A 24,041-nucleotide genomic window follows, 5' to 3' on the forward strand; every position below is an offset into this window, starting at 1 on the left:
TAACCATTTTCAGAGGATGTTTTTTAATTTTTTTAATTTTTAAGCCATTGAAAACTGACCTATGAGTCATGAGAACAATCATGAGAAAGCATCTTATTGACAGCAGCTTCATTTTCAGCATGACAATGACCACAAACACGCTGCCAATGTGCTAAAATCATACCCGGATAGAAAAACACACTGTCAGTGTTACTGAAGCAGTGTTAGCTTCCCTACAAGTCGGTGTGAAGTGATGATGGGTGGAGTAAACACTGCATGAACTGAAGGCAGAAATGTAGCTTTTCGAATCGCCATCAGTCCGATTTCTGATTAAATATCAGATCTGTGTATCCATACCAGAAATCTGACCTCATCTCTTATCTCTATTTTCCTTTTAAAGTTAGCTTTGTCTTGATCTTTCTCTTCCTTCTTTGCCCCATTTCTTTGAACTGACATTGAATTATGCTTTGATTCATATGATGCATCAAGCCCTGATTGGCAGTTCATTTGTTAACCTCTGTTTCTCTTCATCTCCCTCTTCTTTTTTTCTCTTTTCTTCTTCTCTGTCATCTTGTTTTGTCAAATCTCTGCCTACCTCCTTTTTTTCTCTTTCCTATCTCCATCTCCTCCTCCTCCTCCTTGTCTCGGCAGGTACTACTCTCCCACTCCTACACCATGCCTGTCTGCGGATGCCGCGGCTGCTCCCCACCTTGCGGCCATGCCAGGGCTTGCTCTGGCACCCCCTCGGTTGCTCAGGAGCAAGAACGGGTCCGAACCCTACATCCACCCCCGCCGCCATTCCACCACCACCGCACCGGTTCGTCTCTCTGCCTGTCCCTCCTCCTCCTGCTCCTCTGCCTTCTCCACCTGCCCCCGGCCTGCCACTCACGGAGAGACAAGCCCGGCGGAGGAGGCGGTGGCAGCCACTATATTCCCATCCCTCAGCCTCCTCCCCACCACATGGCCCTGCCCAACATCTTGCACGTCTTCAGCATCGCTGTCGTCCTGGTGGGCAACTCCAGTGAAGTGGCGCTGGCCGGGGCCCGAGAGAAGGAAGACTTCATTCACATGGCGCCGAATGTCGAAGTGCTGACCATGAATGAGACTGACCCTAAGAGCATTATCAAGAGCATCTGCGACCTCATGACGGAGCACTGGCTACAGGGTGTGGTGTTTGGGGATGACACTGACCAGGAGGCCATCGCCCAGATCCTGGACTTCATTTCAGCCCAGACGCATATCCCCATTCTCGGAGTACGCGGAGGCTCCTCCATGATCATGGCTGCCAAGGTAGGTCACTTCCACACAAGAGGACAGCTTTTGTAAAAAGGAATTAGCACCATTTATGTGTAGGTGGTGTCTTAATATTAAGTGCCGCTCTCACATGAAAAGAAAATACAAAATATCCAATTATGCCAAACCACACTTACACCTCCATTTCAATTCTTGTCTTGTTATTGGGTGACCAGTACAGACAACTTATCAAACTGGCACTCTAGAGGAGAAGCTAACGCTGTTTTTGCTTCTCACAAGGCCAGTCCTCACTCTAACCTTAAATCTCAGCTGCATTTCATTTCCGATTGGCTGCTGTCAATCACGCTGGTCCTGCTGCTTTCCCCCTGTGAAATCTTGTCACAGACTGATTACGTTTTCCAATCAACAAAAGATGGATTTAAAGTCTCCAGACTTAGCCTACACACATCACTCACACTGGCGATGGAAAGCAACCCCGGCCTTAAACCTCTGCTATCAAAATAGGTGAGTTTGTATTTGGTAGTAAGAGTAAAAAAACTGTGGTTCTGCACTATTCATGTGTGCAAGTGTGACTTAAAACGACATAAAGCACTTTTCGTGGCCTCTTATTATGAAGCCTCGATAAAACAGAGAAAGCATAGCTTGACTGTAACAGAGGGCTTCATGACTCTTCCTCCACCACCTTCCTGTTCCTGTTTGCAGACATGCAGACAGACAGACAGCAATGCTAAGCTGGGGTGTCTCACTTGAAAGACAAAGTGCCAACAGAGCTGATGCCAGTGACAGGATCAGCTGGAGATTGCACCAGAATAGAGAGCTAGATCTCTGCCTATTTACTACGCCCCTGCCTAATGGGATAAAACAATCTGCTGCTGCTTTATCTGTGTCCGCCTGGGATCTGCATTTGGACTCCGCTTCTCAAAATCCGCTCATTCATTTCGTACTGGCTGGGAAAAAAAACCACACAGTTAAGGAAAAAAGTATAGATCTATGATGGAGAGTGAAACCTGGCGTCTCAGTCTTATCTCTGCCATCCACGTCTTCATGTACTCATCCTCTAGTTTGTCTGCGTACCCTCTTGGTGGCAACAGGTCGTTGCGCCAGCAGAGATGTGAGCTGCAGTGACACGCCGAGGCCAGCGGCCACCACTGAAACTCTTCTCTCTGTTCCTTCTCATTAGAGCTCTAAGGAGCGAAGTGTCAGAGAACCGTCCGGTCCCATTTAAAACTGCTCCATTTCAATAGCAGACACTGCTGCTCGGCGGACACATCTATGCTCACAGTTCAGTCCTCGTACAGACACGCACCCCCACACCCAGACCTGCTAATCACATTTTTTTTAAAGAAAAGAAACTGTATAAATCATTTCAAGAACTCCAATCGTCATCCAGCTGTGTTAAATATTAAAATTTCTATTTGTGCTTCACCGAATGCAAAGACAGAGGCTGAAGAAAATCCACGAGAATGAAGGAATGGGCCCGTGTGAGCATGTTTGTGTGTGTGTGCAGCAGCGGTGTTGTTAATTAAGTGCACGTGCCCCTAAGTGCACCAGGCGGCGGAAAAAGAGCAGCGTTTTGTGGAGAAGGATTAAATGGATTTCCCCCAACCGCAAGCCAGAGACCGCCTCCCCTGAGAACGTCCTCCTGGCTGCGCTGAGGTCCGGGGGAGTCAGGAGGGACGAGGTTGCGCCAAGGCTCAGTGTCCCCGAACGGATTTGTGTCTGCCTAATGGGCTGAGACAACGGAGTGACGAAAGTATAGCAAAGAAGGATCAGAAGGCAGGAGAGGGAGGGAACGCAAAATACAGGAGTGAAAATAGAGAAATTGAGATAGCGGAGGGAGGAAATGAGACTAAGGGGACTAAATTCCACTTTGAGGGAAAGTGTGTAGGAAGGGAGAGGCGGGACGTGGATCAGGTGGGGTTCAGATGGGGGCTGCCTGTAGACGAGACGGGCAGATGTGGCCAGAGGGCAGAAAAGTAGTCAGTTTAAGACCATTCAGACTTGAGGGGAAGGGGGGGATACTGTGTCTAAAAGTGAGTGGTAGGTGCTGAGAGAGATAAAGAGAGAGGAAGAGGAAGGGGAAAAGTTTCCTCTCTCGCGGACAGCTGCGATGGAGAAAAAGCGATAAAGTATGGAAGATAAAATGAAAGGCAGAGTTATAGAGCTTAAGAAAAATTGGCTTTTGGTATTTGTGTGTTTTTTTTTCTGAGAGAGCATCTCAAGGAAATGGACTGACAAAGATTGGGAAATAGGGATGGAGTACGGGGCGTTTATCTTAGGGCTCCTAATCATCACATGCTCGTGTGTGCACACAAACACACACACACACACACACACACACACACACAAATGAGTGCATCTGTCAAGACTGAAGGCCAAATGCTGCTATTACAGTTGACAGGATAACCCCTCCTTTTTCATTACACATCCAAGGAAAGATGATAACAGGAAACGACGGAGAAGGTGGGGAATGTTGTGTTTTGGGTTTTAGTGCGTGCTGGAGAGGAGAGTTTTCAGGACTGGTACAAGATAATTCCATAAAACGTGCACTCTGCAGGAGAGTAAGTGCGAAGAGTCAAATTGGATCTTTATCAGAAAAATACTGTCTTTTTCATGCATGCATGAGTGTTACTTACAAAGCAGTATCATTACCAAGGGCTTTGGGGCTGAGAAAAAGCAGAAACTGCAGTTCCCTAAATTTCCACTAGAGGCTGACTCCAGAAGTGAGCGGATCCTCATGGAATCACATGTTCAGTAGACAGTAGATAGTGGAAAACACGGACGTAGCTTTGGGGTTGGAAAAACGACGCCAATGCTGAAGTTGTTAAAAACTTGCATTCTATCTGAAGACCACCAGATGGCGATACCTGTGGGTGCGCAAAGACGTGCTATAAAAGTCTATGCGAAAACGGCTTTCTGTTCTGACCTCCACAAACATTTTCCTGCTGAGTTTATGAGCGCACTCGTTTGGAGTCTTTTTTAGTAATCTCGGTGATACTATGTTTCAAAATGGAGGATTATCTGTGGTGTGAAACTGCACACAGTGGTTTCAGTCAGACTCGCCATCATATCCGGCTTTTTGCGGCTGAGACGGCAATGGTGAGTAGCTCGTCTCGAGACTTCAGAACAGGACTTCAGAAACTAATGGTGACATCACACTGAACATCGTTACTGTGGAAGTTTTTTCAAAAGCTGAATTTTCAGTGAGCAAAACTGCAACTTACACTTGGATAAAAGGCCAAGATGCAAATGAAAATAGACGTGCACACGTGGACAACACCAAATATCTGGTTTAATGTGCAGTTAACTTTAGTAAGAGCTTATCCTAAACTCCAGCTCAAGTCAAGGTTTCACAAAGCAGTAGGTGACATCACAGCAGTTACATCCATCTTTGATATAGCCTACAGTCAGAGATCATTACCCAAAACACTAAGACTCGTTTGACATCCGTAACAAGCAAAAAGCTCCAAGTGAAGGAATTATCCAGGAATAAGTGGGACTATAGCTTCCACATTTGTTGTGTATCTCCGAATAGCTCTTAGTTGTAAGTGCATTACTTTAACAAAAGTAAGCTTGTATGAGCATGAAAGTGGAGTTAAATAGATGAAAGGCATGGGCGGAGGAATCCAGGTGGGTCCATATTAGCACAAAATGAGGAAGAAGGCGGATGAAGAGGGGAAAGGTGAGAGATTGATCAAGGCAAAGGGCACTCACATCTCCCAGATAGTTGATCCTGTTCATCAGGAAGCAGCGTTTTCAGTGGGAGAAGGTTTCATCACTCAACCAAGTGACTCCTTCAGTCCCGGCTCATATGAACAGTACACAGTTTCATTAGGACATTAAACTAAAACTAAAACCTTTGCCTAAGTCACAAGCTTAGGTTCTTGATTCTCAATATACAAGGAGGCCTGCGGGAAATGACTCTTCTACTCAAGAATTAAGGCACTTTATACATGTCTCATTCACACAAGCATTTTCTTCCATGTCTAACCGTTTTCTAAAATTCACACTCAGGGTTCAGTATCTGTTATATTTTAGCATGCAGACTGGAGCAGCCAGGGATCGAACCACCAACAAACCGACCACCAACCGTCACCACATTGTACATGTGAAAGATGAACTCTTAGATCCCCTCCTTGGTTCAACGATGGTCATTCCCTTTTTCACGTAAATGGACTCTTTGACTCCTCATTCAAACCAGTGTACCTCCGTTTTACACTTACAGGCATATTAGGTATAAATACAGAGCAGAGTCTTACCCTGATGAGGTTGCTCTTCTATTTTGTGCCATCCACTTTGTCAGAGGTTGATATATAAATCCCAGAAACCACGATCAAGGTATTGCCCAGTTTATGCTGTTGGACCTGATCCTTGGGGTGAACCAGTTTTTGTAGTATTTTGGGGTTTGAACAAATGCATCTCAGCTGTTCCGATACTCCTGACACATAAAGGATCACCAATGGTTTTGGCTTGGGCAGCGGTCGTTCTTCTTCTCTTCCGAATCGCCCGGAGCTTTCTTTTGGCGTCTTCCCAGCTTTGTTAAACGCTCAGCTGGGATAAGCACATTTACTCAGGGCCTCTTTGATATGATGTTCTCCTGCTTCCCTGGCTGCTGTGTCTGGCAGGGACGGTGTTCGCTCTGTGTTGTAGCCTCCTGATGATGCCCAGTTTATCCTCCAGTGGATGATGATACGAGTCAAACCTTAAATACTGCCCTGTATGTGTTGGTCCCTCCCTGGTTAACTTTATGTATTTGTCTATGAAGTTAACATGAACAATGAATTGTGGTACATCCCGAGATTCGTGGTACCCCCCCAAAAAACAAAAAACCCCACTGTGTCCACAACAGAATCAACTTGCTGGGATTTCCTTACCTTTACTATTAAGCCTCCATTAAGACACTCACATCTATATCAATGAGTAAGATCAATGAGGGAGGGGTAGAGGGAGGGCATGACGATAAATAAGAGGATGAGTGCTTTGTGTGGATGGCCACATGACTGAGAAAACAGAGGGAGACAGGGGAGTTGGGGAGTGACACAGACCTGTTTGCAGCAGTGGTATTGCCATCTATCCAAACAAAAAGAGAATCTGCCTAGGCCTGGATGGAGGAGGACGGAAGAGGAAGAAGAAGAAGACGGATCGAGCACAGCTGCCGCACATCTGTGAGAGACTGGATAAGATAAAGACAAAAGAGAAAACAGAGGCACTCATCTAACTGTTTAAGTGCGGGTCTAAAGGCATCTGTGTGTTTGTGTTTATGTAGCCAACATGACGGTAGCTGCCAGTCCTTTTGCCACTAGTGATTTCCAGCACCACCCTGTTTGTTGTAGCACTACAGTGTCTGTTGGACTGCAGTAATCAGCATGATCTAAAGCTCTGGCTAATGCTCATATTATCAAGACATGCGGCGCTATTTTCCTCAGCTTGTCTAGAAGGTACGGCTTTGTAGTGGCACAAATAGCTGTAGTTGTTGCCGATCACCCCCAGGGCCACTACAACAAGAATAGCGAACCAATCTGAGGGAGGAGGCAGTCGTTGTCGATTAGGAGGGAGATAGCATCTGCTTGTGCATAGGATTTAGCTATAAGATCGTCAGCAATTAACGAGAAAAAGGGGAACGCAGCCAACCCTGATTACTGGAAACTGTAATATAATATGAATAACATTTGCACACATGCAGGAGGATGCAAAATGATGGCACACATGCTCCCCCCCCCCCCATAAATGTACAGTAACATGTGTCACAAGGCCGATTAATGGATGCATATTAAACAGATATTCTAAGAAACTCTAAACCGTTTCCACGACACCATCGCATCCACACACAAAGCATCCACGGGGGGATGCTCGGGCGCTCGGGCACACAAACAAGTCTGTTCCCTCACATCCATTGTGCGACTGGCAGCTTTCTTCAGAAGCCAAACAGCAGGATGCGATCAATTAACTTTTGCCCAAATAATTCAGCCGTTTTCACCGCTCCAAACGTGGTCATTTGCACTGCGGGTGTCCCGAGCCTTTTGTGAGGGGAGAGAGAGAGAGCAATTTCGTGTACGAGCGCGAGTCGTCCCCGTCTGCGTGCCTTTGTGTTCAGAGGAGACCGGGCTGATGTTGAACCGGAGCCAGGCGTAATTGCCGTGGAGTGCGCAAGTAAGCCAGTTGAACCATTTAATCACAGCGCCAAGGGGGAATTCAGTGGTGCAATTAACGCCCGTACCTCCGAAGAAGCATGTTCCGGTCATTCTCTGTGTTTATGTTTTACCCTATAGTTAGGAGGAGCTGTTCTTTCAAATTTTGGGCCCCAAAAGAAACAGACATGTTTAGGCGTCGTTTCTGTGCGCTCACCGTGCACTCTTGGGGTTTTTATCCGGGGCGGTTGAACATAAACGTTTCTGCATTTATATTCCCAATTAATGTCCTACAATAGCACCTATTGTTGTAGCAATCACCGAGGTCCTGTACTCTATTAATGTAATGTGCCGTTCGGCTTGGCAGGACCGCGTCCTCGCTAAAACATAGACGCAATTAGGAGCAATTTGTAAATGATAAGAGAATTAAAAAGCGAGTGTTCCTCTGCCTGACGTCTCTCTCTCTCTCTCCGAGTTTCTCTTTGTCTGTTTTTATTTCTTGCCCCCCTCCATTCTGTTTCTGTCTGTTCCAGTCTCTCATTTGTGTCCCTCGCCTCTAATTGTTCAATTCATTTGTGGATTTTATTATTTTTTTGTGTCCAGCAAAGCATATTGAACCCCATCTAACAGCTTTCTGATCTATCCTTTCATCCCGGATATGTTCTCTTTACTTTCTTTTCCTTTTTTGTTTTTTGGGTTTCATCCCCAGGTGCATCTCGGTCAGCTCATTTACTGTCTGTGTGCCTGTAGCAGTGTCCCAAACGGCTGCTTTCAAATGCAAAAAGATTACTGGGAAATTAATTTTTCTGGAACTTTGCACGTGTTTTGAGATTGTATATATACTTTTTACTGTTACACAAAAAAATGCTCATTGAACTCATATATAAAAGCTCAGCTGAATCCCGAAATTTACATCGTGGGCCACATACAGCCTACTTTGATCTTAAATGGGCCAGACCATTGTAACTCGCCCTTTCTGCCAGTGTAAAGAAGTTTAATTACACTTTTAATCCCTGAGATATCATAACGTAGAAAAAAGAAGTGCAATTTCAACTGTATGCCTCATGATAAAGAAATACTGCTGTAATAAATGAAAGAAATCTGCCAGCATGACTTTTTGGGCTTAAACTATAAGAAATAAATGTGCAATAATGCATAAAAACTCTGGCATGTCATTGCCCAGACTTAAAATAAAAATAAAACAGATAGTTTTGGTCAATTCACATAAAACAGTTTTTGTTTTGTAACTCTGGACCCTTTGTAAGAAAATAGAAACTTCTCAGTTTGACAGTGAAAAAACAGCCATTTGGTTGTTTAACTGTTACTTTATTACCTTAATTAGTATGAAGTATGGGGGAGCTGCAAAACTTCTTCAAATAAGGTTAAATTTCCCAACTTTGTGCCCTCCTTTACATTTTCCAACACACTCCAATGGGCCGTGTTGGAGTCTTTGCTGGGCCTATTCTGGCCCCCGGGCCTTATATTTGACACCCCAGCTTTACACTGAAGAGAATAAATCCAAAACTATAGAAAGTTTTCTTAATTTCTGCATGGAAATGTCCCCTCGGTAGTCTGTTCTTACCTTCTCATTGTCCTGGTTTAGAAAATGTGACAGCCCACTGTGTGTGTGTTCCCCTTTCCTTTCCTCGAGCGAGAGAGGGAGCTAGGAAGAGGTAGTGAAAAATATCGAGAGCCCTAAATTTATGTGTCCTATTTTCTAACCCTGTTGGTCTCAATTTACTCCGACCATTTAGAATGTGGCCATTTTTAAACCTGCTCCATAACTTTTCATTCTACACCTCTCCCTCTCTGAACCTGACTCACTTTTCACTCTGCGATTTTTAATTTATTTTAATACCTGAAGATTGATTAAAGAGAAAAAGTGACGATGAACGCTGATTTGTCGGCCTTTTCATTTATCAGGTTGTAATGTTCTGCTGTTTTACTCTTCCTCTCTGTCTCGATTTGTGAAATTGGATTGTTGTAGATGGTCTCCTTCGTCCCGTGGCAGCTCATGAGCGAGACGGACAGATTTACACTAGATGTATGGGTTAATCCACCTTCCTTGCCCCCTGTTTTTCACGCCTTGTCACTCCCCGGCCTCTCCCTGTTCTCAGGTGCTGGCAGAACTGAGCGAAATTTGTCAGGAATGGTGCATTAAACCGGGACAGTTCATCCATCCCTCACCTCCTTTTCTTTACCTCCCCTCAGGTTTAGGCATTGTCTCAGTCTCGCCCCTCCCCTCTCTTTTCCTCCTCACTTGGCCTCTTTTTTCTTAATTTTCACTCTCTGTCCCTCCGGTATGGGACCACACCTTTTCCTTCCACACCAGCCATCCCTTTAGACATGCCTTTACACCCTGCCTCCGCCTCTCCTCCTCCTCCTCTTCTCCCTCTTACTTTATTACTACCTGCATCAGCCTCATCTTCTGTCCTCTGTACTTTCCTTTCATGACTCTACACCCAAACCTCTCCTTCCTCTAGAAACAAATATTCGAATACTCCCATCCTTTTCCCACTTCACCCAACCACTGCCACCACGATCTACTCTAAGCAACTCCTCCCTTCTTATCCGCCCCTTCTCCAACCTCCATCCTTCCCTCCTAGCCTCTTGTGGACCTTTACACCAGCCCTTTGCTGGGACTCTTATTAGTCTTATCTTTGCCTGCCTCCACCCTGATTCAGAGGTGGAAAGGGAATGTACCGCTATCTGTTCATAGGCTGGGATGGAGAGGGGACAGAAGCGGTGCAAATTCTGGACTCTAGTTAATTACTGCCTAACAACACTTGGGATACTGATGAAGAGCTACACCTTCCTGCTACATCTGCAGGGTCTAGGATCCTTTTTCCCTCCAAGTCTTTACATCTGTCCCGTCACAATCTCTGCCGCTCTTCCTGGTGCAAGGTTATGACACGGCCCTGTTGACATTTCCCAGCTGATCCATGATTGTTCATCTCACTGATCAGAGTCCCAGTCAAAGGTGGCGCGAGTACGATTTGAACATATGCAGATCGGCTCTGCGCTCGCTTTGCCTTATGAGTATATTTACTGGGAAGGTGCAGGAGCGCTGAAAAACTTGGCAGCCTCTGAATTAGACTTTAGTTTTTACTACTTGGTCAAATTTAGCCAAGTTTTGTGGCACAAAAACAAAAACATTCAGCTCATGTTTCCCAATCTGTTAGAAAGGTACGAGATGGAAATGATCACGTGCATTAAAAAGATATAAAAAACAAAACAACAGAAATAATAGTAATTACTCTAAGAAAACATACATATTTATGAGGATAGTCATGAATATTCACCACTTTTAAACTGCGCGTCAGTCTCTGAGCGTTTTTTTTCTGGCGTCGTGACAAGGCGCAAGAACAAAATGAAACTGCCGCTGAACACGGCGCTGAGACTTGAGGTCTGTTTATGCAGTAGCAACTTGGTTTCAGAGTCTGCGAGTCGAGAGGTGCAGTCTGAGATAGGAGGATCGCTCTGTGTGAGTCACACTGCCTGTCTGGTCATGTCAGCGCTCAAATCCTCCACGACTTCAGCAAGTATGATTTCAAGGTGCTCTGGAGATGAGCGAGAGAAAATATGGAGAAGACGGGAGCATGAATTTCCATCAAGTTAAATATTTGAGCTTCTTTATTAGAAGGCACAGTGAAGAGAGAGAGAGAGAGAGTGGGAGAAGACAGAGGGCCTCGGGTCACGATCGATCTGGTCGCCTGCTCAGCTGGCGAGCTAAACCGGTGCTAAAATTCAGTTTACTTTAATTAGCATAGCACCAAACTTTAACAACAGTCTTCTCAATGTAGTTCGTACTGTAAGGTGAAGATCCTACATTCTCAACCATCCTGAAGAGAACAGGAAGTGAAAAAAACAACTCCCTTTTCCTTGGGTTGCAAACTCATAGTGCTAGATCACAGATGATCCAACAAGACCATTTCTAATAATAATACATGCCACATAATAGCAAATATATTCACATTAGATTAAGTTCTATTAAGGCTTTCGGTCACGCTGCGCTGGTCGTAAATTAAACAAATCTGCTGCGCGACATCAGTAAGTCGATTTTATTTTTAATTGCAGTTTGCTTGGATTCATTTATATGTACAATAGCATTTTATAGAACAATAACAGCTTTGAGCGCAGCTTTGAGCGCAGTCAATACATGGAAATGTTATCGCCCATGTGTCAGTGTGAACAGTTTTAATCCAAGTTTTCCTCCTGATGCTTTATTTAGTCAACAGGTTCTGCCTCCTTTCACCTGCCCTTATGGCGTCCATGCTCTGCTTCACCTTTGGCCTCCTCTCTTACAAGCCATGCATCGGTTGGTGGGGAAATGCAGACGGAGGGATAAAGGAAGGGGATATGTAGTCAAGAGGCAAGAGGCAGGGATGTGGAACAAGAAAGGCGTAAGACCACAATGTGCTCACTCAATTACTCACCAATGCTGAGCCAAGCTGGCCGTCATCAGAACCACATGCTGTGACACACACACAGCTGCAGCTGCACGCAGCAGCCTATACATCAGACCAATATGTTCAGATGTGTTCCTGCTGACCCGCAGAGTCAAAATTATTCAACCCTGGACACGCTTGTCTTCCACGTTTATGCTGACTTAACTTCCCCCTTCCTCCATGTTCGCAGCCGTCCAAGCTCACATATACCTTAAACGTGATGGCAAACGTTTTCACACGTCCGCACAAGCCGGGTGACAGTCCAATCTCTTTGGGTGTGTAAGGTTTTCTCCCCGAGATGGATTCCAGGTGGGAATGAAGCAGGCCAGACCCTGTTTGTTCCCCGCAACGTACGGGCGGATCAGGAGGGAAGAGAAACGCAGCTCTGCAGTGAATGTAATCATTACGGTAAATAAATCGAAATCTGTGCTCGGATGTGAGTTTGCAGATGGTGAAATCACAGGAGCGAGCTCATCTTTCCTCTTTTTTTGTGCAGTTTGTTTTAAAAGCTGCTCAAAGGGCACTGTGGTTTACCCGATAATTACAAATAGAAGAACGCACTGTTTGACTGGCAAGAATACCATATTTGCTCAGGTTTGAAAACCCGGTGCCTTGTATTTATAGATGCTTCTTCACTAAAGTATTTCTGGGGTAGAATTTTAAAAAAAAGAAAACAAGAAACACAAAAAAGATCTTTTTGCTCAACCCCATTCTGTCTCGTCTCTCCCTCTCTGTTTTTTTATCTCAAACCGCTCCGGCGCTCTCCTTCCCCTTTCTCACTTTCTCACGTCATGTGAATTGAAGCGAGGCGAGCTCCTGTGATGAATGTAAATATTGCCCATCCCCTCCCTTGTTCTCCTAAATTACAGCAAACACCACCTCCTCTTTAGTCTTCACTCCCTCTGTCTCTCCGCATTTACCCACAACCCCGCAGTTCGTCCTAGCGCGTCGACCGGCAGGCAATCTGCCCGGCCTTCAGCTTCCATACAAACACATTTACAGATACAGTACAGACATATGAGTCAGACGTGATAAATAGACAATACTCCGAGAGGAAAAATACACCTCCGGCATGTATATTGCTCACTTTGTGGACACTATCAGTACAGCGTGAAGGCCTGGGCTGCCAGCACATCACGAATATGCTTCATCCTTGCATTGATAATCAATAGATGGTAGCCATATTTTTGTATTGTAATTACTGAAATGATTCACTCTGCTCCAGCAATTTGGGGGATTGCAATTTTCTGCGAATGTTCAGACTCTGATGTGACAATGACAATGGATTTAGTAAAAATAAATAAATAATCTCACTGTTAAAACTTAAACTGCAAACAGGATACTTAAATATAACAGAGTCACACAAGTAAACAGAGCTCAATCTCTCGTTTTCCTTCACCCTAATGATCCAAGCTGCAAGTGCAGCAAAATGAAACGTAATCACGGGGATATCGCTGAATTTGGATGCTCCCTTTTATTTTTACCCAAGCCTTTGAGCCATTAAACAACTCGTGGCAGAAAGCAGGATAACTTTCTGGAGTTTACAAATTAAATTCAGCTCTGTAGGAAGTTATGTAGCTGCTGGTGCATGCTGCTACCCATGGTGACTATTTTTTGTTGCAATCAGTTATGCCCTTGTGATGTTCAAAAAACTCCAAATCTGCTGCCAATATGGCTGACGTGCTGCCTGAAAAACAGCTGTCACCACATTAAACTCCTCAAGTCGTGCAAATGGCAAGCACTAGAGAAGAAGACGCTCACCCTCGCTCGCTTTGCCAACCTGTCTGGTAGATGATGATATGTTTTACAGGATATATTTGACTCTTTTGCCTGTAAGCGGCATTAAATAAAATCTGATTGGAAAATCAGTATTAGCCATCCTATCAGCAGTAAGAGTGTTTGTACCCAGTGCCATAAAAATCCACGAAGCCTTATTGAAGTGGTGGACTAACCAACAGACTAGCGCATGCATTGCTGTTTTAGCTAAAAATGGTTCATGAAGAACTGAAGGAGGCATTAAAGAAGTAGAAGTCAGTACAATGTAGCTGCACACAGCTGCAAGCATTTGTGAGCTTTTTTTGATCATCTCTAACCCCATTTCCATGTTCAGTACCAGAAGTTATGATCGTTATCATTATCACTAAAACAACCCCCACTGGGCATTAAAGTTATTTGCATTAGTTCTCTGGCACATCAGTGTTGTGTCAAGCACTTCTTGGGTGGACCAGAGCTCCTCTCTTCTCCTCTGAAGGCTGATTTGCATTACCAAAGTCAAACAGGCTTAATAGACTTTTATTGGCATGAGGCGGCCGGGCACGGAGGGGGGGCTTTTGTACAATGCAATATGCTAATAGAAAGAACGCTCTGTACTAGGACATCAACTAGCACATCAACAACAACAACAGAAAAAAAACAATCCCATACACATGCATGCGTCTCATAAATGAACCCAATGGCCTTTTTTAAAGAGACGCTTTCAGATTAAACGCGTTGTAACTGTGTTTTCTCAGCAAACAATGACCCATAATTCGTGTTTAAAGTTTATGCCTCTATCGTTGTGGTGTGCATCTCTTACACAGGCAGAATCACAGCTGATACTGTACTAGCAGTCTTTGCATTGTGCTCTTACTCATGCCAAGGTTACCTCGTTCGATAGGAACATGGAAGCAGTAGCATCACGTCTGTGCCGTATTATCTCCTCGGTCTGGATGAGAGCCAGTTGATAGTAGCACCTACCTACAGCATGTGGGCATCGCCGTAGATTCTCCAGCACGCTGTAGCCGAACTTTTATCTCGGGAAGTGAAGCCAGCGAGAAAGATAAGAGGCCAAGTTTGCGCGATTAGATCTTGCTCCTTGTACAACATGATTTATGCGACCACACGTATTACTTGAAAATGTAAGGGTCATGTTTTCCCCCCAGAGTTTCACATGTCCTTGGATTTCTGCCGTCCAACTTCTGAGTATTTTTTTTACTTGGAAATCCGTATTTCTCTGTGCTTGCTCAAGTTCCAGCGATGGTGAAACAGTTTCTCCTGTGTTCATGAAAGCACTTAGTATCAAGGCCATTATCGTCTTGAAACATGCTTCCACCTCGAGGTACAAAACAGCAGTCATACAGACGTATGTCTTGGCTGTTATGTAACAGCGGATGATTCCCTCAAGATGGTTGCTTGTGTATTATAGATCTTTAACAATATTTTTAGGCCTCCGGGTATAAACACAGAGCTTAGTGTCCTACTGTTCTTGGAGAAGAACATCAATATTCAACACCTGTATGTGCTAACAGTGGACAGTGGGTTTGTTGAGGTTGGGCTTGTGCGTGTAGAGTTTACAAAGTTCTTTTTTGCTGTTACAGCAACTTGAAGTAAACATGATGTGTTTCTCTTTCTATAGCCGACCATCTCTTCTTACAAATTCTGGAAGATCCAAAATGTCTGCGGTCAGTGGAGCCAACAGCCGCATCCTCTTACAGTCTGTTAATTAACCTCAATTTGAGAAAGTGACTTGTGGTATTAATTTCTTAATTTGTCAAGCTCTGCCTGTGTTCCTGGTGTCAGGTGGACTTTGAGGCTATTTTTGAGTGTGAGTTTCTCTTTTTTTCCTTTATCTATAGTTAGCTCAATCTTGTGTCTTTCAGGCATCCATATTAATATGTGTGGACTGTCAGGTGCCTTTTAAAACTGACTGAGCTAATTAAAATGGCCCTTTCTTTTGTTCAGGTGTTTTTGCTGTTGTTGATCGAGTCTCTTCGAAGTTCTTTTTTTACAGTGATATTTCTACGCTCACCTCTTGCCTATCCCTTTTTTGTTTGTACCTAAAGTGGTAATGAGCTTTTCTGGCTCACTAGCGTGTTAAAAATCATAATCGTTACATGGATATCTCATTAGTGGTGTGATTTTTCCTTTGACTCTAAAAAGCAGAGAGTTAAACAGAAAAGAGAGTATTTTGTCAGCGTTTGATCCAAGGCCAGCGGGGGACGCACAAGGCTCCGGGGGTGGCCGACTTTAACCACTCAGCTATCTCTGGGCACAAGCACTGCTTTTTCCCCCCCCCCCCACCCCTGTTTGCACCCTGCAGGAGTTTCTGTTATCAAGAAGCCTCTTTGTGCTTCTGTTTAAGTGCTGTTCTTTTTTTTGTTTTTTCCAACAAAATTTCTCCCGTGCCTCTTCTTGCTGACTTAGCCGGTAGCATCGACTCCGTCGACAGAAGTGTTTGTGCTGCCGATGGATGAAACCATGAAACAGGCGGCTCACACAACCGCGCCACAAACCTTCACCTCGCACGTGCAGCTCATGCACCAACTCTGGCTTTAGCAACGGCAGCATCTCTTCTTATGCCGGCCTTTGTGTACACAGTACATGTGGCACGCTGGCATGAACTGCGGTGGTTGTAATCTATGATCAGATCTGTGTTGGAGTCCCAAGTACTGACAAAGGCGCTGTGCGCTTAAGCGAAGAAAGCACAATGCACACACATAGTGGTTGTGAAAAAAGTAAGTGGACTCTTGGGTTTAATAAAAAGGCGAGCCTCTTTGGCAGCAACAACTAAAAGCATTTTAGCAAGAATTTCTCCTTTAAAGAAACTGCTTCAGCTCAAACAGGATATCTGCTGTGAACGACTTCCTGAGATAATTCCACAGCATCTCTGGGCTCTCTGGTGGAGCCACTCCAAATGATGGATTTTCTTCGGTCAAAGTGAACCCACAGAAGATTTACTTCTTTGGGTTATTGTCCTGGTGTATCGGCCAACTCCTACAGAGCTTTCGGTGGCAGACAGCCACCCTGACATAATCCTGCAAAGCTGAACCCTGTGCACGGTCAGGAGAATCAGCTGGGGTCACTGTCCAAAGTTGTCCTTTCTTACAGGCAGCACACAGCAGGACGGTCTGCTTCAGCTGCTTTTTCACTGCTGTTTGGTTTAGGTGAGAGAGCCGCCTGGGTGGCCGCTAGCTGTGAATTCACTGGGCTATTAAGCGCTCTGTGCTCAGATCCTTGTGGAAGTCTAACCCTGTAACCTCGAGTGTATTATATTTGATTTATGCGTAAACCATAACCCCCCCATATATGCGTTTGTTTATTGTGAGCAATAATTTGCACTCATATATGCAAACTGATATTCTAGTTTTAAAAAAATTGAATTTTCTGGCATTATTTTCATCGCTCAGACTTCACAGGGTTAATATGCTTTGATAAAAACTGATGGCGAGCTATGTAGAGGCATCAAACCGCCTCCAAATCATGACACTCTCTTCACTGTATGGAGGAAGATTTCGTGTTGGCACTGTATGAAGCCCTTTTTATGCCGTACACAGTCCTCAACCTCAGTTTCATCAGTAAATCTCGTGGACCTTCAAGGACGACACCCCTCTGTGACCAGAACAGTAATAAAGACAGATTTTTACCCAGCCCCGGTCTGTTAATCTGTGCTCTTTTAAAAACAAAATTAACTGACTGAGCAGTTTTGTGCTGTGCTTTTGGATTCTTCTTATTTTGGAGCCCATAAAACTTAATCATCTCTTTTACAGACAGTTTGTGCACCTGTGGGCTGATCAGTATCTAAAATCTCTGAGATGCATTTTTCTGACTTTCTCCAGCTTTATGCAGTTCAACAACTGTTAATGATACGTCTCTTGATGTCTCTTTTTTGCATTGCACGGCAGATTCTTCTTTTAAATTGCGAGCTCCAAACGTCTGCTTTCATTATAAGCGAAGGCAGCTCTAGCCAACAGCTCAAATTTCGCTGGCTTTGTATGACTGAACTACATGTTTGCTAACTCTTTACTGCATTTATCTTCTGTTGGTGTTGTTGCTAAGCTACACTGTTTTTATGCAGTATAATGGATTCATTGTTGACCACAACAATACTGTGATTTCACAGCTGAAACTTCCAAAGTGTCCTTTTGTTTCTCTCCTCATCACTGTACAGAGATTTGCACCTGACCTACATGGATCTAAACAGTGTTGTAGCTCTGCGGCTCTGTATGGGAGCAGTGCATGCTTGTATGGAGACAAACAACGTCTCCTTTGGCCCAAAGCAATGCTGAGGTTTGAGAACGAGTTGCTTCCTATACCGATATCAGCATCTTGACTCTCGGTATCAGTCGTCTGATTACAGTAAGCCCACTGCAGATACCCATGCACTATCGGCCTACTATTTGTTCTGGCCACTTCAAGCAACATTTTCACGAGTAATCTGACCCGTAGCCAGCGAATCTTCAATCACTTTTCCATCACAAGATTGCAGGGTGCATGATTAAATGTAAATGTAATAGCGTAGCCAGATTTACAGTGCAGGGATTTCATTTCAGAGTGCTCTAGTAACTGATAGTAACCCCTGTCATGTTTTATTTTCATGCCATTACTTTAAAAGCGCTTGCCAGGTTTTTTTTCCAGTTTCATTTTGGAATGAGACCGTTTTCAACATTTGTCTGTTTGATCTCCTTTGGCAATAAGGAACAGAACAAATCACAGTGTATTTTGAGATGGAATTTCACTGACATGCAGTAGATTACGAACGAGTTCTGTTTGGCTATTCGGCCCCTGCAGTGGAAACTGGGTTATTATCTCTGATGCCCCGGAGCAGAGCAGAGAGTGAGCAACATGCCTGCTGCCTACAGTAATATCAACATGCTGTCTTGTATCCAGGCTTAGAGAGGGTAATTTTGCACAGTGCACATTTTAGCATCATCACACAACATACTGTTTTTTTAACTTTAGCGTCACTTTTATTAGTTTTTTTTTTTCTAAGGTGAGGGCTCTAAATCAGAGCCGACACCCAACAAGAGACTCAGCGACTTGGCTGACTTTATAAATCAACACTGCAAAAGGTGAAAAGCTTTGCTTGTATTGCATCCTCCTCTCGGCCTCTTTGTCCTGTCAGTCATTTCAAGATGCTGTTGAGCATCACTGAGTGGCGATGCAAAGGGTCAGCAGCATGCCTTCTGTATAACAAACTATCCACTTCTCTTCTGAATACTAAAGAAAACCATTTTCTGTCAGAGTCCTGTTTATTCAGCTTCTCTATTAGGCATGAATATTCTAGGTAGGAACACGTTTCTCCTGCAGTCTTAGCGCCGCTGCTTTGACCTTCACACTCCTTACTGGTGTCTGTCTGCTCGGTACGCCAGTGATTTACAAATGTAAAAGCTTTCTTGTGTGTTTCTTTTGATAAGCGAGCCAGCTGAAGGCTTAAATGTGTGCTTAAGGTCAGCAATGTGCACAACATGTGTATCAGACATTCCTTTAGCATCTTTCTTTTAAAAAACACAGAATATAGAGGCCCCCGCAGCATAGCGGCTCAAAGTGTGGAAAGACTTTTATATAGGAGGCACAGCAGGACACGTTGCAGGTGTGAGATAGATTAATATATGTCTGTATCCACTCCTGTGTGGGCAGTGGGGAAGTGGCAGCAGGATGTGTGTTGTGAGTTGAATGGAGGGGGGGGGATGAAACGCTGTGTGGGTGGGTGCGTGTGTGTGTGAGACTCTTGAGTGCTTCTGAATGTTTTATTTGTGTAGTTTAAAGAAAAAAATGCATGCAGGAGACAATTGTGTTTTCTGTGTATTGTTGTGCTCCCCGAGTGTGTGTGTGTGTGTGTGTGTGTGCGACATGTGTGTGTGAGACACACACGCTTGCCATACAAGTGGTGAGCGGCATTCTTTTTGTTCCCGACTAATGGCATCCTTAGCAGGGCTGTTACGATGGAAACCACGTTGCCACGGAAACGCAGCCCGTCTCTGTGAATTAGAAGCGTTTCGCTCCCTCTCTCAACCTTCTCTCACTGTGTCACCCCCTCTCTCTCTCTCCCTCTCTCTCACTCTTTATGAGCCTCCCTCGCCCGCTCCATCCTCTCTCCGCTTCTCCTCTCCACCTGTCTCCCCCTAAATCTGACAGGACAGCAGCTGACGCCTGAAGAGAGGTTTGCATGTACACGAAAGAGCGAGGGGACAGACTGACAAGGGAAATGCAGGACGTGAGAGATAGGGAGAGATAGAGTGTGAGAGTGAGAAGAGGGGTGAGAGTGGAATTTTTTTTTTGGTGAGGTAAAAACTCTCAGAGCGTGAAGGAAGGTGTGTGTGTGGGGGGTTGGGGGGATTGAAATATAGAAACAAGGATGCAGCAATAAGTAAAAATGAAAAAGACTAAAAGGCCACAAGTACAAAGATGGCTGAATGTGAGTATGTCACGTCAAATCATTTAATGTGTGGGTAGTGAGGGCATTGTTTTTTTAAGACATAGCCACAGATGCCTGTCTCCAGCACTACTTCTTCTCCATTCCTGTTCAGACTGTTTGAATTGATTTTCAACTACCTGAAGTACTGGTACAGTTCCATCTGAAGCCAACAGAACCATTGCAATTAACTAAAAAATGTAACTATTTTTCCATCACTTGTCTAAATTAATTAGTTGAACCTTCACAATCATTTCCATATTACTAGTAAAAAAAAATTTTTTTAAATATTGCTTTTAACATTACAGGGAATCTCGTATCTTTATCCAATATTTTACGACGTTAGTTACATATATGCTTCAGTTAAAGATTTATGTACGTTCTTAAAGTTTCACCTGTTGATTTTAACTGTTGATTCATGACTTTTCCTGATTCAGGATTCCAGATTTTGTTTTTATAGCCCAACTTTCCGAGTACGCCCTGTGAAATATTTTGGACTGTCTCTGCAGGATGTGGTTAACTTTAATCCACAGAATTATTTGTGAACTTCAGCTCATGTTCGCTGTCATTCCAAAGGAGAAATGACAAAGAGGTTCAGGACAGGAAACTGTGAGTGACAGTGATTTCGTTGTGCTTCATACATGCTTTGTAGACGGAGGAACCGCTGTGAGAAAAATGTGTCCTATACCTTTTTTTGAGTTTCCCACCAGCATGCATCACACGTCCTTCACATAGACTGTATATAAAAGACGTTCCACCACGACGTCACCCACTGATTTCTAAACTCTTCTAATGAGGCCCTCGTGTTTGGCCACGACAAGTGAGACACTGCCTACATCCTAAAGCGTTCGCTGCTTTAACTTTATTTAACAGTAATTTCCAAAACAAGGATCAGCCTACACTACTGCAGAAGACCATAAACTCATCAGGGAAGTGTTTACTGAGGCTGTAAATCATGCGTCACCCACCTGCACGTGCGCCCAGTATCATCCCTGCTTATGATGATATAAACAGACATCTAAGCGCTCCCTTTAATTCCCTAATTTTCTTAATTGCAACAAGGGTCAAGTCCAGGCCGTGTTGTATATGATATCAGAAAGACACTGAGACAGCAGGGGTAAAATAAGGAAAATGGGTACGTTAGAAGGCAGTGTTGAGCTAGTGCTGAGAATTAGAGGAGACAGGCAGTTTGAGTCCTGTTCCACATATGGAGGGAATACAAAATAGGGTGTGAAAACAAAGAGAAAGAGGGCAGGAACTGAGCGCGAGAGAGTGAGATTGATTATGTTCCCCTAAGTGCTTTCGGCATTATTGGAACTGTAATGTCCTCCCTAACCAGGCAATTTGAATTAACATTGAAGGGAGAGTGATTGAGGGTGTGAAAAAAACAAAAAAACAGAGAAGCAGGACACGGGAGAGACAGTGGGAATGAGTGAGAAAAAGAGAAGTAAGGAGGGCGAGGGGATGAAACGGTGGGTTGGCAGGGAGACAGAGAGGAAGAGTGAGGGTCTGGAGGGAGGACAGAGAGATGGATAGAATAACTGGGTTCAAAAGTAGGACAAAAGAGAGAGATGGCAAGGGACAAAGGGAAAAAGCGTGAGAGAGGAAAGAGCATCCAGGGCTCCGAAGAATCGCAAGACAAGCCAAATTGAAAAAATCAACACGCTAAACTCTACTTTATACAGTCCAGCTGGGTGCTGTGCATAATAATCCATTTGGAGGATAATAACTTTAGAAACTCCAGTTTAAATATTCATTCAAAACGCTGAATCGTCCGAACAAAAAAGCCCATTTAGAGGATAATAATAATCCAATCAGAACAGGAGGGAGGGAGAGATAGAAAAAAAGTAGGAGATTAAGAGACAGAGGTGTAACTTAAGAATGGACAGATGGGTTTGGATGGAGTTCGGATATAAAGTGGAATGGTGTTCAGTGTGCTTCCAGCAGAAATGGAGGGTAAGGACAAATGAGGACATACAAGTAGAGATGGTTCAGCGTGGGAAATGATGAAGAGTGTGTGTGTGTGCTGGAGATAAAACATGCAAACAAGATAGAGACTGATAGAAATGGAGGAATGGGAGTGACGCATGTGCAGGACAAGCACAGATGGGAGGAAGGGAGAGGGATGTGAAGCGACAAAGCTGGAGGAACAAAAAGAGTGACGAGTGTTGGGGGAAAAAAAACGTCATGCAAAGTTAAACAAGATTTAGAGCATTTGTCTGTTTTCTCTGCTGCCTTCGCTCCCCGCTCCCTCTGGCATCTGACCTTTTCTTTCCTGGGTTGCTTCGTTCCTCTTGCTTCCTCACCCTTCTTCACCCCGCTCCACCTCCTGCTTTTATACCTGCTTTCTGAAGCGAGCCCAGGAAAACATGCCACACATTAACAGAGGATTTTTGCTTCGTGTTAAATCTATGATGTAGTTATGTAGTAATGGTAAATGGTAAACCCCTCTGAAACCCTACACTGTACCCTGAATTATAGTGTAAGCTATGCAGTTCTGTATGCTGTGCATGTCGACATGCACCTCTATGGAATGCTACTGCACCTTGCTTGGACCCAGCTTTTGTGATTGGCCTGTTCAGTGCTCTCAATTCGTTCTCTGAGTTTCTGGCCGCACAGTTTTTTAATTTGTCTGTCAGGAAATATAATACAAGGGATATATTATAATATATAGACTTAAAGATCACAGCAAATTCCATGGTGAAATTGCCAAAACTATCCAAGTGGATGTGAAAAAATGTACAAAATGGAAAAATATGTTTTCCTCAGGAAAGAAAAGACCACAGCAGAGAGTGGGGACCCAGAAGGGAGAAACTCACAGTATTTTATGTGTTTGTATTGCGGCTGGCACAGCAGATGAAACACTACTTATGTACAGTAGGTTATGTCTTAGACATAACCTACTGTACCTCAGGAGTCTAAATCATCCATAAGTCACGCTTTAGCCGCACGAGCAGCGCATTACTCTGAGGAGGACGAGGCGGTGGCCTGATGGAAATGAAATGCCAAATGATGGAGCACCTGCCTCTTTAGTCTAATGAGAAACATTGTCAGGTGGTTATTTAATATCACAGAGAAGGAAGGGACAGGAGAGGAGCCAGGATGCTCGACATCCGGCCAAGGGTTTTCAGGTTATTTCGGATTATAGCTCTCTTCCAGGAAGAAGAATTCAACAGATTTTTATATGATCACAGTTTTCCCTCAAATCTTACTTATGTAAAGCTACAGGTGCATGATCAGCTAAATATACTCACTTTCATGTAGAAGCACTTGTTATGTAGTGAAATGACATTTTATATTATATAATGTCATTTGATTGATGTAAGCAGCGTTTAGCTCTTTTAACTGTTTTGTTTGTAGTTCGATTTTTTTAGATTCAGGCTCCTCCTAAGAGCTTCATATGGACATAAAATAGCAAGATGGTGCCAAAATGTTAGAATACACCAAAAAACAGGATGCTATTACCTGGTAAAATTTTCAGGTGAACATTTTCCTTTAAATTGCAGCTAATTTTAGAAGTGTATCTTATTTTAAATAAAATAAAAACTACATCACTTCCTTCAGAAAACTAGTGAAGTGTCTGGTTAAATATATTAAGGCACTTTCCACCGCTGTTGAAGGCAAATTGAAGTTTGCATGCCAAGTACGTCGTTTAGCATTCGTCACTCGTCCCGTGTTGACAAACTGTATACGTCCATCATGTCCCAGCTGGTTAGCGTCAGCCTTGTAATCTATTTTTAGACCTGCAGTTTTTTTCGTGTCCTGTGCACCTGCAGTTTATGCACGCGTTTTGGCCTCTTTGAAGCTCGCTCGTCTCATGATGCATTCAAACAGATCGTTTTGCAGCCAGCAAATGCTGCTCATTTGAGCTGATCCCTGCGTGACCTGACTTCGTAGCCGTGAGCGTTGCCGAGATCATCGTTTACTTTTTGGAGATTGTTTTTAACTTGATTTTTAATTCTGTTCATAGTTTCCTCATTTCTCTGCCACTTTGCCGTGTGAGTTTGTGTAATTAGCCTGCATTTATTATCTGAGGAAAAGCGTGTATGACATAGAGTTATA

The 24,041-nt window shown here is 43.9% G+C and overlaps 1 protein-coding gene across 5 annotated transcripts in view; it reads left to right on the forward strand.

Moving 5' to 3' along the window:
• grin2ba (glutamate receptor, ionotropic, N-methyl D-aspartate 2B, genome duplicate a) overlaps positions 1 to 24,041 on the forward strand; it is a 136,771-nt gene that overhangs the window by 35,387 nt on the left and 77,343 nt on the right. For all 5 annotated transcript variants that reach the window (XM_019358152.2, XM_013270153.3, XM_025906790.1 and 2 more), the window contains exon 4: positions 631 to 1,269. In XM_019358152.2, the coding sequence (XP_019213697.1) occupies positions 631 to 1,269 (639 nt within the window). The remainder of the gene's footprint in view (positions 1 to 630; positions 1,270 to 24,041) is intronic.

The sequence above is a fragment of the Oreochromis niloticus genome, linkage group LG4, assembly GCF_001858045.2.
Source record: "Oreochromis niloticus isolate F11D_XX linkage group LG4, O_niloticus_UMD_NMBU, whole genome shotgun sequence".
In the NCBI taxonomy this organism is placed as follows: domain Eukaryota; kingdom Metazoa; phylum Chordata; class Actinopteri; order Cichliformes; family Cichlidae; genus Oreochromis; species Oreochromis niloticus.